The sequence below is a fragment of the Stenella coeruleoalba genome (assembly GCF_951394435.1).
Source record: "Stenella coeruleoalba genome assembly, chromosome: 14".
In the NCBI taxonomy this organism is placed as follows: domain Eukaryota; kingdom Metazoa; phylum Chordata; class Mammalia; order Artiodactyla; family Delphinidae; genus Stenella; species Stenella coeruleoalba.
Window position 1 is genome coordinate 82,448,059 of NC_137160.1, and position 13,284 is coordinate 82,461,342.

Below are 13,284 nucleotides of genomic sequence, written 5' to 3' on the forward strand. Positions count from 1 at the left end.
GCTGCTCTCTCCCCAGGCCCTAGCGCCCGCCTCTTCCTTCCACTGAGTGGGTTCCGAGGCTCCCCATGAGCGACAGACCCGTCCAGACCCCGCCTCAGTCCAGGGCACCTCAGTTGGGCGCTGAGAATTGGGTTTAAGGGCAGAGACCGGATCCTACTCGTCCCGTTTAAAAATCGAGACTTTCATCTTAGCAGCAAGCATACGCGCTGTAAGGTGGCAACGAAGCTAAACTTGAATGGAAATCTTTTAAATTATAGCAATCAAAAAGGTCCTGCGCTTTGCCCTTTTGGTTTGTCGGCTAAAATCTACAAAGATGGCTAAGGGCTGAGGGAACCTTGAGTGACTTGTCTGTTCAGCTCTTCCTAGTAGACATTCACGCGACATGGTATTTCACACAAATACTATTCGATGTGGAATCTAGGTAAAATTTGCATGTTACCTCGTGAGTTGCGAGGGTGAAACAGGATGTAATTTACATCGTGTGATTTAATGTAAAAGGCTTAGCAGGGTGCCTGTTATTTAATAATGGCTAAATAAATAACTTATTAGGAAGATATATCCGTTTCAGTACTTTGAGGTGTAAAATTGGCTATTTGGGATCTGGTGAAAGGGGCTTGAAAATGTCTGGTCTTGCCTGGCTCCCTTCAACCCTTTATACACTGTTACTAAGAAAGGACTCGCTAAGCAATTACCATGGAGTATGAATAAGCAAAGAGCGGAATTTGGAGATGATACAGTAACCAACTATACATATTTACATACTTCCACTCTCAACTTCTTGACTCTATCAAAGACATTTAATTTTAAAATAACATGTTTCCACACGTGTAGACTGTTCCATGCCCTAGTTCACAGGGATTCTTCTCAACCTGTATCACAAACTCTTCTCACGTGCGCAGGTTTTTTGCTCAACGGAGAACATGTATTATTTTAGCACCATCTGGGAGAATAAATGTTGAGCTCAGCAGGCCATGTCCTGAACTGGTAAATGAGGGCACACCCACGGTTAGCGAACTCTCAGGCATGCGTGGGTGCAAACGAGCAAGACTCGGATGATAAACGATCCTCTGCAAACAGGACCCGGATTCTAAACGATCAACAGAGGTGTTTTATTTGTGTAAAGACCCAACTGGTGATACTGCAGTACTACCGCAATTGCCCTATAAATATCACAGACTTGTTTAGTGTTCGAGTTTTTTTCCTTTTAAAATGTATTTTTAATTGATATAATGGATATTTAATATTAATTTTAGGTGTACAACATAATGATTTGATATACGTATATGTTGTGAAATGGTCACCACAACAAATGTAGTTCATAGTTTTGAGTCTTTTCATCAATTCGGTCAAAGCTGAAGTCAAGGACCACTGTCGGGGTTATTTTTAGGTCAGAATAATGTTCAGCTGGTAACTCTGCTTTGGAAATATCTACCTGTGTGTGTGTTGGGGGGGGGGGTCAGAGCTCATAAAACAGATTGCTTGGTTCAGTTATCATTTTGGAAAATACCACAACAGCTTTCACAGAGTTTCCTTCCAAAACTTCATGCTGTAATAGGTAGTGGGTACTACCTGGTGCCACTTACATTTCTGTCAGGTAACGTAGTGAGACATAGCAACGGGTAACCACCTTGGGTATTGATCTTATGCTGAATGGGTCATAGAATGCTTTGAGATAATTTCTTAAAAGCAGTTTATCAACAGACTGCAGTAGAAATTGCTATTTGGGTCTCTAGTGCTCGCTCACTTAAAGAAAAACCATTATGACAAATAAACCTGAGAATAATACCAGTTTACTACACTGGCCAAAAAGAATAACCATTTATTAAAGTAGATACAGAACACTTGTTTGCTCAGATTTTAATATTGCTTTACATATTGTGTTTGTGAAACAGTTCCTATTATAATATGTTTATAACCCCAAATTTCAACTGACTACAGATTTTTCACTTGTCAAACACATAGTTGATAATCTTGAGAGGAAAATACATCAAAGGCATATATACAATTATAGAAGTTCTTATTATACATGTCTCATGGAAGATACATTTATTTATTACTTTTTACACATTCTAGGAGACATTCAAATGAAGATAAATAGATTCAAACTGGTTGATAAACTTCTTGTGGTTGAGGTCCTTCAGTTTATTTTTTGTGATAAGAAAATCCAAAATTATTAATGTTGAATTTCTCATCGTACATTCATCTAAAAACACAGTAAAAAAAAAAACGTGTAAAGATTGTAGATTGGTTAATTTAGGTGTTTTATAGTGGCTTATTATCTAATTAACTGACTGCTGGGGCTATCTGCTGGAGAAGGAAAAAAAAATCTGGAGAGAATTCTCCCAGTTATTTATATCTGATAAAGAAATAGAATGAAAACACAAAGAACAAGGAGCTGCAAAGCCACGTGATGCTATTTCTGGCCTAGTCTGTTAGGTCCTGATGAACATTTTAAGTGTTTTCTTTTTCATAAAGGTAAAAATCTGAAAAGAAAGACACATTGTATATGTTTTTTCCCAAAATAGAGATTTTACAAAAATATATACATATAATATATAGAAGCTGAAATTATGCAAAACCAATAAACAAAAAACACCATAGAAGAGTAAGTGGGTGCAGCATAGAGATTATAAAATGTCCCCACAGCAGTTTGGGGGCTTCCCCCTCCCTTTACCTGTTTCATGATTTTATAATCACACCTAAGTATCATCAAGCCTGAAATAAAGGCACTACTGATATCAGGTAGTGCAAAGAGCTCAGATATTTCTTTAAGTATAAAATATTTTAAATGAGTAGATGAATATGCAAAGTGGCACATTTTTTCAACTCATTCCAGTGTCAAAGTTTAACCAAAACATCTAAATATACAAACGCAGCCTGGAAATATTTTAGTGCAAATATGAAAAGTAACAGCATAATTTAAAGTTACTTAAATAAGGTATTGTGAGGGTAGGAGTCGTTCTCTGAGGTCTCCCTAGGGACAATTAATGTAATGGCATCTGGTGCAATGTCTTGTTAATACTTTTTAAATTCAAGAAGACAAAATCAGAGGTGAAAACTCACCTATTGATTATTCTAACTGATAAACTTATAAGGGGAGACTAAAAGGGAGATTTGTTGAAGATCAAAATATTTTCTTAGATTTGTTGATGGGGGGTCCAAAATAACATGAGTTCTCCTGAAGTCTGCACACACAATGCTGGTGGTCAGTTGCCTAAGCTAGTGCATCTGAGAAAGCCCAGTTTTGGATGTGAGGCTTCATCAGAAAGTCTCGTCGTCATTGCAGTTGGTTGCCCAGTGCCCGAACATCTCACAGATTTCACAGTAGGGGCGTTCCTCGCTCCGACTGCCGTGGTGTGTGGAATGGGGGGGGTCCTCAGACATCTGTGCCTGGGTAGGACAATCCTCTGTGTCGTGGAGATCAAAGCAGTCACATATGTCACAGAAGAGGCGAGGTTTCTTCTTGGACTGTTTCTCCTGGTCATCACTACAAATGTTAATGTGCATAATCAGAAACTCATCTCCATCAGAAGAAATTCAAGAGACAGTATCACTTGTAATGAACAAAAAACAAGCAAGAATTACGGCCAAGTCTGGGAGCCTCAAGTGTTTAAGTACTACGGTCCACGTTTTAAATTTTCACATCAAACCATTTTCACTCTCCTGCCAGATTTGTGGAAGTCAATTTATGGCCAAATGACCACAAAGCAACTGTTTCTCCAATCCACTGGAGAGCCTTTTTTTTTTTTTAATTTTACTGATGACGTATAGTTGATTTACGTTTTGTTAATTTCTGCTGTATAGCAGAGTGACTCAGTTATACATATATATTCTTTTTAAAAATTTTGTATTGGAGTATAGTTGATTTACAATGTTGTGTTACCTTCTGCTGTACACAAAGTGAATCAGCCATACATGTATATAATTCCACTCTTTTTTAGATTCTTTTCCCATATAGGTCACCACAGAGTATGGAGTAGAGTTCCCTGTGCTATACTGTAGGTCCTTATTAGTTATCTATTTTAAATACAGTAGTGTGTATATGTCAATCCCAATCTCCCAATTTATCCCTCCCCCCGCTTTACCCCCTGGTAACTGTAAGTTTGTTTTCTACATCTGTAACTCTATTTCTGTTTGTACCATTTTTTTAGATTCCACCTAGAAGCGATATCATGCGATATTTGTCCTCTGTCTGGAGAACTAACTTTAAAAACACACATTTATTTAGATGGAACTAAGGTTCTGCTCAGTATCGCTGGACGTGAAATACCTGTCATAATTGTTCATGTCGTCACCGTTCCCATTCAGGGCTGCTTCCGACATCATCTCCACCTTCATCTTGAGATCCTGATTCTTCCTCTGAAGGTCCACTATTACTGAATTTAGGAAATCAATCTGATTTTTTAGGAAAAAACAAAAGCAGATGTGTAAAATGTCTGAAATGTGTCCGCTGGAGCATCAAGAAGTCTACAAGTACACTCTCAGGCTGTGGCTGCAGAGTATATGCTGGAGTCGCAGGGGCCCACAGCAGCCATGACTCAACCGTGTTTTAGATTATGTTCACACACACACACACACACACACACACACACACACTGTACAGAAAGCGTAACCAGTTACTTATTACACTAAACTACAACTAAGCCAGGACTTTTATGTTCTGTAGATTTCAAAAAGCTCATGGAAATTCTCCTCCAACTACGACTTAACACTCACTTATTAGTCATGGTGGGATGGTAAATAGGTCTTCAGAGAAAAAGGAAGGCGTTTTAAAGAGAAGGCTTAAGCTCTCTTTCACCTGAGGAGGTGTGGCCACACACTGAAGGGGCAGCATTCAGGCCACCTGGGCCCAGAATTGGGGCAGTGGGATAACGAGATGACTGCCCACCAGGAGGAAACGCTCTTGTCCTAACCTGGCAAAGCAAGGGCACTTTAATTTAAAAACAGTAAGTTTCGGGACTTCCCTGACGGTCCAGTGGTTAAGACTCTGCGCTTCCAATGCAAGGAGCGAGGGTTCGATCCCCAGTCAGGGAACTAGATCCCACATGCCGCACGGTGCAGCCAAGAAAAGAAAAAAATCCGTAAGTTTCTTCCTTCTTCCACAGATACAAAGGTCTCATTTCTCTAAATGTCCATTGGGGAAAAAAATCCCATTTTACAGTATTAAAAAATACGTCTGTGTGTGTGTATACTCATACATACACATCCACTTTTTAAGGAAATGTCTGGCCTTTTTCTCCTGCTGGGGCAGTTATGAGACAAAGCTAGAAGTCACTAGCTTTGTGATTCTCTGCAGAATCTCCCTTCTGCCACTGAAGGCAAGACCCACTGAATCTCATCTCACTTCTCAAACTGTATTTTCTAAAGACTTTACCCTGTTAGCAGATACATATCAGAAAGGGGGGAAAAAGCCACAAAATGGATGTAAGCACAGTGGGAAACCACACACACACACACGTGCTCACAAATTAGGAAACATAAAACAAACCATTTGCTGATTGGAAGAAAAGCGTTGGCAGTGGCAGATGAAACAAACGGAAGCGGAAAGGAAGGGGGAAAGAGAAAACATTGTGAATTAAGTTTGTGCTCATCAGACATACAAACTAAGCAGAGACAATGCTATTCAGGGTAAATTAGGCTGTGCGTTGAATCCTTACATGCCTTTCAAAGGAGATGTCATAACTAAAACAAATCACTAATGCGCTGAGTTTCTCTTTTATTTAAAAGTGAAAGAAGGCTTTCGTACCTTTGAATTTTGAATGAGACAAGTATGTCCAAAATATATAATAAAAATTGAAAATAGATGTTTGTTGCTTGTGGGCTATACATTTCCAAAAACAGAATAGTTTGCCTCCATATAATACCATTTTTAAAACTAAGGCTATTTTGATAATTTTGGCTTTAGGAAACAGTTTTCAAGAGCCCTGTCTTTTTAAGGTAAAGATGAGGAAGGAACCTTTTATGGAGCAATTCTACTTCTATGAATTTATCCTAAAGAAATATTAGTATATCTGTAAAATGATAGGTGTTCAAGACAGTTCATTATAGCATTGTTTATAATACACCTAAAAGATCAGAAAACATCCCAAATGTCATGTCAACCAATAAGGCCTGATTAAATTACGGTACACCCACATAACAGAATACTATACAGCTATAAAAAGCGAAGTGCAGATCAGTTTATGTAATATGCCCCCATATGTGTAAAAAAAAGGAGATGGAAAGACTATTAATCTTGGCTTGTATGTACACTTTAAAAATCTCTGAAAAAATAAAAAAGACATTAATAACCCTGATTACCTGTTTGGGGGGCTGGGAACTGAGCAGGAGATGGTGTTTGGAGGGAGATTTTTTTTTTATTTTTACTGTACGTATTTTTAACGTTGTTTAATGTTTAGAACATATGAATACATTACCTATTCAAAAGATTAAATTATATTTTAAAAATAGCAAGTAAGCAAAGCAAAAGGAAGGAATATTACCTGGCTCTCCTGGGCTCTTTCATCCTCTTCTGCCTGAGTATCAGTATTACCTTATATTTAAAAAAAAGAAAAAAAAAGTGGAGGGGGGATTTTTTAAAAATTGCAATCTTATTTCCTTGTTACTGCATTGAAAGGGCCAGTGTTAGAAACACATTCTCATGTGGAATCCGCACATGCGCCTCTCTGAGAACACGTTTGAAGTTCCTGTCTCCTCTCTGGACCCCTCGGACACGGTCGTCCTCTCTCAGGCCGGCCCGCTGCGGGGAGGAACGCCGGTCACGGTCACGGCTGTCATTTCCTCCTCCCCGGCAGGGCACCTGCAGAAGCCGCGGCTGCTGCTGGGGTGGCAGTTATCACCCACTGTCTTATACAAACTTCTGCCGATGCTCAGGACCACAGGAAGGTCCGGAAGTGGGGACCGGCAGGCGCGCCCCTCTGCGTGGGGCCTCATCCGACTACAGGCGGGCGGGCCCGGCACAGAGCGGCCCCGTCGGCGCGGCGCAGCAGCCGCCTACAAAGGGTGCGCCCGCCACGAACCCCGCGTCTGCGGGAAGCAGCGGTGTCGGGAGGAAGCACGTGGCCATTTTACCTGACGAGCTGCTGAGCTGCCTCTTGTGTTCTTTGAGTTGAAGCTCCAAGTTCTTTACCTTGAGCTCAAGCTTCGCCTTGTCGGACTCTAGAGACTGAACGACTGCGCGCAAGGACTTGGCGGAGGCGTTCTCTCCCCTGAGCGCTGTGACCTGCAACACACGGCTTGGCTTAGCTTCCGGTCGGAACACGGACGGGTACCGCCAGGGTCCCCGAGGTGGTACTCTACCTCATTCCTCAGCTTTTCCAGCTCTGCATCCTTTTCTGTGAGTAAGGCACTAGTAATACTGATGGATTTCTGCAAGGAAGCCTTTTCTTCATCTGCGTCTTTTATTAGCTTGGATTCTCTAAAAGACCAAAGAGTTAAAAATTCCAGAAATCAACCGAGAGAGCGGTCAGTGGACAACTGTCCTAGAACAAACGCGCAATTAACTTTAGCTAATTTACAGGGATAAAGTATCACGGGGAAGTTTTACAGGGGGTTAAGGCTATTACGCTTGCAGAATGTTACTTGAAATTTTACTTACTGTGAGGGGAGAAAAAGTTTACCTATGCAGAGACATGCCAGAATCTGCATATCATTGTATCCGTATGAATTTAAAGAAACAAGTTAATAACTTTGGAAGACGCAGAATTAAAAAACAAGACTGTTGCACCCCCAAAGAATTACTTTAAAAATCTAACCCCCCCAGATGAATTCTGTTACTTCTTGAATAAATCATTACCAAGCAATACCAACAATTAAAATACACACATGCAAAGCGATTATACAGATGTCATGCAGAGCAGTTTTATGCTGGAAGTATCGATTGGTTCTCACTAATTTCAGTAACTTTCAGCAAGTTCCAAGAGTGTGTTTTGGAGATCTTCTGGGCCAAAACAGTAGCAGAGATTATTACCACTATTCAAACGGAAGGATTATTACTTTTCGTCCATAGACTCTGAAGAGGACAGACATTAAGTTGCTCATAGAAATCAAAGGTAATGACATAAAGGCTAGAACGGAAATGTGAAGATGGATTTCCAGGTGTAGAATGGAAGCCAAGGGGCATCTGGAGGGAGAAGGTCAGCACACGGGATGTATGTTCTCAGGCCGACCCAGCACTTGGTTATCAGCGCAGGGATGGGGACCGGGCTTTCCAGGAGACGAGAACATTTATCTTGGAGTCAGGGGAGTGGGAAAAGAAAGGGAAAGATGAAGGGAAGACAGGGGAAGAGGGCAAGACACAATGGAGACAACCCCAGAGGGCAGGCTACTATGTGTTTATAAATGTGTGAGTGTATTTAAATTTTTGTGGTGAAAATTCAAACGTGCCAAGGGCACGAAAGCCAAGGAAAGACTGAGGAGCTGTCACAGATGGGACAACTAAATGCACTGTGGTCTCCTAGACTGGATCCTGGGAGAGAAAAAAAGACATGAATGGAAAAATTGGGGAAATATGAACAACGTCTAGAGGCTGGCTAAGAGTACTGGACCAATGTTACTCTCTTAGTTTGGATCAAAGGACCAGGGGATGTAAGATGTGCCCGTGAGGGGAAGCTGGGTGAAGGGAATGTGGGACCTCCAGGTACGACCTTTGCAGCTCTTCTGGAAACCTCAGATTTTGAAATAATAAGTTTTTAAAAAATGACATGCAGTGTGAAACAAGAGGAAAAAAGACCTTGTATCACAAAAATATTTGGGGAAAACACAGCTGGAGAAAAATTTCCTGGCCAGCCCTCAGGCCATACAACCTACTCATTTGCATCCACGTAGATAATCATCAGTGAGAGTTCATGGCTTAAACCACAACAAACCAAATTACTCCCGGTTCTATTAGAAGTAGCTGGGTGAATGCAGAGCATGTAGTGGTTCAGTATGTCTTCGAACCAACTGGAGGGATTGGAAACTGAGGCCCAGGTTAGAAATGGCAGAATGTCTGTCTGGTTAGTGAGACCCAAGATATCCGGCACACGAATTACAGAATTCTCATGGTTTATGGTAAACTGAAATTCTATTCTACACAAAGATGAAAAATATAAGTGTTGTATTTATCTCATTGTGTGGCTTACACTTCCACCCCAGAATAAGTAGTAAGAAAAGAATCTGAGACTTACAGAAAATGTCTTGAATTCAACACCCAAGCATTATATGAACACTTGGTGCTGTTAAATTACTAACTGCATAACACCTCGCTAGGAAATAGGATCCTGTTTAAGTAAAAACAACAACAACAACAAACAAACAAAACCCCAAAGATTTAAGTGAAAGGAATGTACACAGGCATTTTTTCCACCTGGGAAGTAAATATCTGATTTTATCCAAAGATTCAATAACTCTTGGGCTCTTTAAGTTTCTATTAAACTTATTTGGTAGTTCACTCTATTATAAAAACCGTTTCAAGAGATTCACTTGTAAATCCAACTCAAATTTGAAAGATGCGATTTTAAATGCTTTTACTGAGAAATACCAGGATTTGGGGGTTAACAGATTTAGATTCTGCTGTAATCAGGACTCTAGTTAGTCAAGCTCTCACAGGTTCTTCGTGTTAGGGAGGGATGAGGCCGTCATCAGCCGGCAGAAGGAAAGAGGAGCAGGTATCTTTGCTTATGGCCACACACGTCCACCCTCTAAGTGAGGCTGCTTTCTAAGAAGATGGCAAGCAGATGTTTCTCATACAAAAGTTGTCAAAAGATGCGTGGTTAAAAAAGGGACCTGACTCGTGCTGTGTACACCAAATGAAGGGACAAATAGACCCTGGCAGCTCATCTTTGTGACAGGTCTTCAATGTTACCATCTTAGGTGATTTCTAAGCCCAAATCCCACCGTGCAAACCAAGAGGGGCTAAATTAAACCATTTATGCCAGCATCACTGACACCTGAGTCACACATCGCATTGACAGTAAGGCCTGTGTTACTTTAAAGCCATGCTGGCCCCAGTGACTTGGCGTTACTAAAAGTATCAAGAAGGGAAGATAAACATAACATGAAAGAAGGGTTATAGGGGCCAGAAATCTTTCCCCCAAGGGAACATATTACCCAGATTCTTTCCTTACTACTTACATAAGAAAGAAATTCCAGTAATGAAGCGAATACCTTAAAGTGTTACTGGGCAAGCTTTAAAAATGCAAGATAACAAGAACCAAATATTAGGAACATGAAGAGAACTGCAAATGCAGTAAGGAGAACTCAATTTGCACTGAAGTTCTGTGCTGTATATAGATATAAAAAAGATATGTGTGCGCGTGTGTGTATGTATATACCGCTGAGAATATTTTACAAAACAAAAGCAAGACACAGAGGGACAAAGGCAGCCAAAAAATATATACAACAATTTTGTTTACTAAAAATATATGAAATTTATTTATTATAACGTGGATAGACTTTCTTTAGTCTTACCATTAAAGACACACAGATATAGCAAAGGAAGCAAGAGTAGGAAAGGGAAAAGAGAGGGGTGAAATGAGCATTGATCAGTAGCGCAAGCTTGGAGACAGTCAGACAGTTAGCAACCCACAGTGAGCTGAATGAGCTGGAGTGGCAGTGACCTCTTCAGGACTGGTGGACGGGGACCGTCGGCCAGTTTTCCTTCCTGACAGGAATCTTGCCTTGACACACACAGAATTAATCCTGACTCTACAAGTCCACAGCTAAGATGATGGCTCTGGAGTTCCTTCTAGGACATCAAAAAGCCTAGAGAAGGGAGGGGAGCCAAACAGGTTCCCAAATCTGCTGTAGGCTCTCTGGCCAGAGGGACACACGTCTCTACTTCCATCCATTACAGCGGTCCAGGTTGGCTCTGCTTTATCTACCAGACGTGTTGGAACCTGTTCTGAAAGAGGTTTCCCTAACTTGGAGACCACTTTCCCAAAGAAATAATTACACTTTTAAGCTAAGAGAAAAACTTATACTACGTGTTGCTTGCAATTCGATGCTAGATAGCAAAAAGACAAAGTACAAAAGGGTGATACTAATTTCTTAACGATAAGTAGTTTCACCCTACATCAGGAGTAAGTACTGCACTTCAACAGAATGAACAACAGAGTTTGAATGAAGCAATCATATACTATGTTGACTGTGTATGTTCAGTTCTCACCTCTAAATTAAACTGTTGGCTAAGATCTCGGTTCTTGCATGAACCACTACATTTCAAATATCTTCATGATTTAAGTACTTTCCAGATTCTTAAATTAAGAAAGTATCCAATTCTTTTTAGTACTCTATGCTACAGGTACTTAACTATTACACACATAGACCTATACGAATCCTTTACCAAACTGACCTTCAGAAGCTATTTAAGGCCCCCAAAATATTAGCTAAAATATCTTTGCATTCAGAGTTCTGAAAGAGACATAACTTTCCATGAGGATTAATTAACAATTTGATTAAAAAAGTTCTAAATATAAGAAACTAAGTTTTAACATTTTTCACTCCCAGAAAAAATATCATCTTTATCTGCGTTTATTGATTAAGAGTAATAATTATCCAGGACCTAAAATGGGAGCAGGGTGAGATAAGAAGAGAGGAATGGACAAGTACCCAAATTTGTTCTATCTTTTTAAGCCGTGAAAAAAGTCACATGTCTAATCACATTTTGAGAGGCATGTAATTTAGTCAAAGTCACATGAAAAGGACTGACAAAGCAATAGCATCTTTATTTTTAAAAGAGATTAAAAAGTAAACATAAATAGATGTACAGTGAGAAAAGAGCCCTTGTAAACATCTGAAGTCCTGGGCCTTGTGTCTGCATCTGAGCTCTTGGCCAAGTTGCCTAACTTGGGGGGTTTTAGTTTCATCATTTTTCAATGCAAGCCCCACCATATATTTCAGTGGTTTGTTTAGAGATAGGAGAAATTTGTGAATTTCAAGGGCTACATAAATGCAAAGGGATTACATCAGTACTCACACCAGCCTGTTTCTATTCATTCCCTTGTCAGAATGCCTCAGGAATAAGTGCTATCAATTTGTTCACACACCCTTGACAACTGCATACATGGGGTTCTTTTTAAAGAAACAAAGCCTTATTCATGGAAAATTAAATATCCCAAGGCCCCCACGGGGGGGAGCTGTGCTTGTACCTGGGCCCCAGGTTAAGGCACGGCAGGCCAGTCACCGCAGCTCATAGGCACTGGGCGAACACCTGGCTGGACCGGGGGTGCGGCAGTCATGAAACACACATGCATTCTGATGTGAAAGTTTAAAGAACAATGAGTCTAAGGATGTCTTAAAAAAAGAAAGGAGGAAGGCACCCCTGAACTGAGGCCTAATTTCCTTTAGAAGGCAGCTTATGGAACCCAAATATCTTTGTGGGCTAAATACAGCCCTCGACTCTGAAGCAGCCGCCATGCTGGCAGGAGGGACAAACGTCAGCATAAACGCATGCGTCAGTGGTCAGTAAGGGAGACTTCCTCTGCTCTGACAAGTAAGAATAAAATGCTCTGCAAGACCATGAAGGAATTCTTTTTCTTTTCTATTTCATTTTCTTATTATTTTTTAATTGAGGTATAGAAGAATTCTTGATTATACTATTCCTAAAGGTTTATTTTTCTTTTTGTAATTAATAAGACAAAAAACGCCTGTCACTGTTGTGATGTACTCTACAGCAAACCACGGTACAGGCTGTGGCTCTTAGCAACGGTACACACTAGGCCTACTTGGCATGCAGAGTAAAGCAGAGAATTTCTCTAGACACAAACTACACATTTTATAAAAGCAGACAGAGACCGTCAGAAAGCATAAGCACCAGGCTTCTACGTGATGACTCCTGGGGGCCCGTTTATCCTTACTCCAAAGTACTGGAAGCTTCCATGTGAACAGCATTCGATCATCGTCAAAGAATAACAAATAACAAAGCTCTTTTTAAGAAAGTTAGTAGAAACATTTAAAATGTTTCCCATTATTACTGAGAAAATGAAAGTTTTATATAACTGAATTTATTTGCAGATTAGGTAACATTATAGCACTTTAGTTACTGAAACTAGGAGGCAAACAGGGTAATACGAGACAACCTAATTTAGAACATTTCTGGACAAACACAACTGAATGTGGCTTAAAAATCGAACTATTCTTTCAGTAATTCATACTGAAACTCTTACAAATTTGTCAATTATGAGTACCAAACGATCACGATGCAATTTTCTGAATATAAGAAGGTCGTATGTTTTCTACAAGTCACTGTACACAGCGTGTTCTAACATTTTCCTTATTAAACACACACACACACACACACACAAA

The 13,284-nt window shown here is 40.2% G+C and overlaps 1 protein-coding gene across 1 annotated transcript in view; it reads right to left on the reverse strand.

Annotated features, from left to right (window-relative positions):
- Window positions 1–1,815: 1,815 nt before the first annotated feature.
- CLIP1 (CAP-Gly domain containing linker protein 1) overlaps window positions 1,816–13,284 on the reverse strand; it is a 124,157-nt gene continuing 112,688 nt past the window's right edge. Inside the window, 5 exon segments of the mRNA XM_079943608.1 lie at window positions 1,816–3,487; window positions 4,271–4,395; window positions 6,483–6,532; window positions 7,072–7,222; window positions 7,300–7,417. Coding sequence (XP_079799734.1) covers window positions 3,262–3,487; window positions 4,271–4,395; window positions 6,483–6,532; window positions 7,072–7,222; window positions 7,300–7,417 — 670 coding nt within the window. The 3' untranslated portion in view covers window positions 1,816–3,261.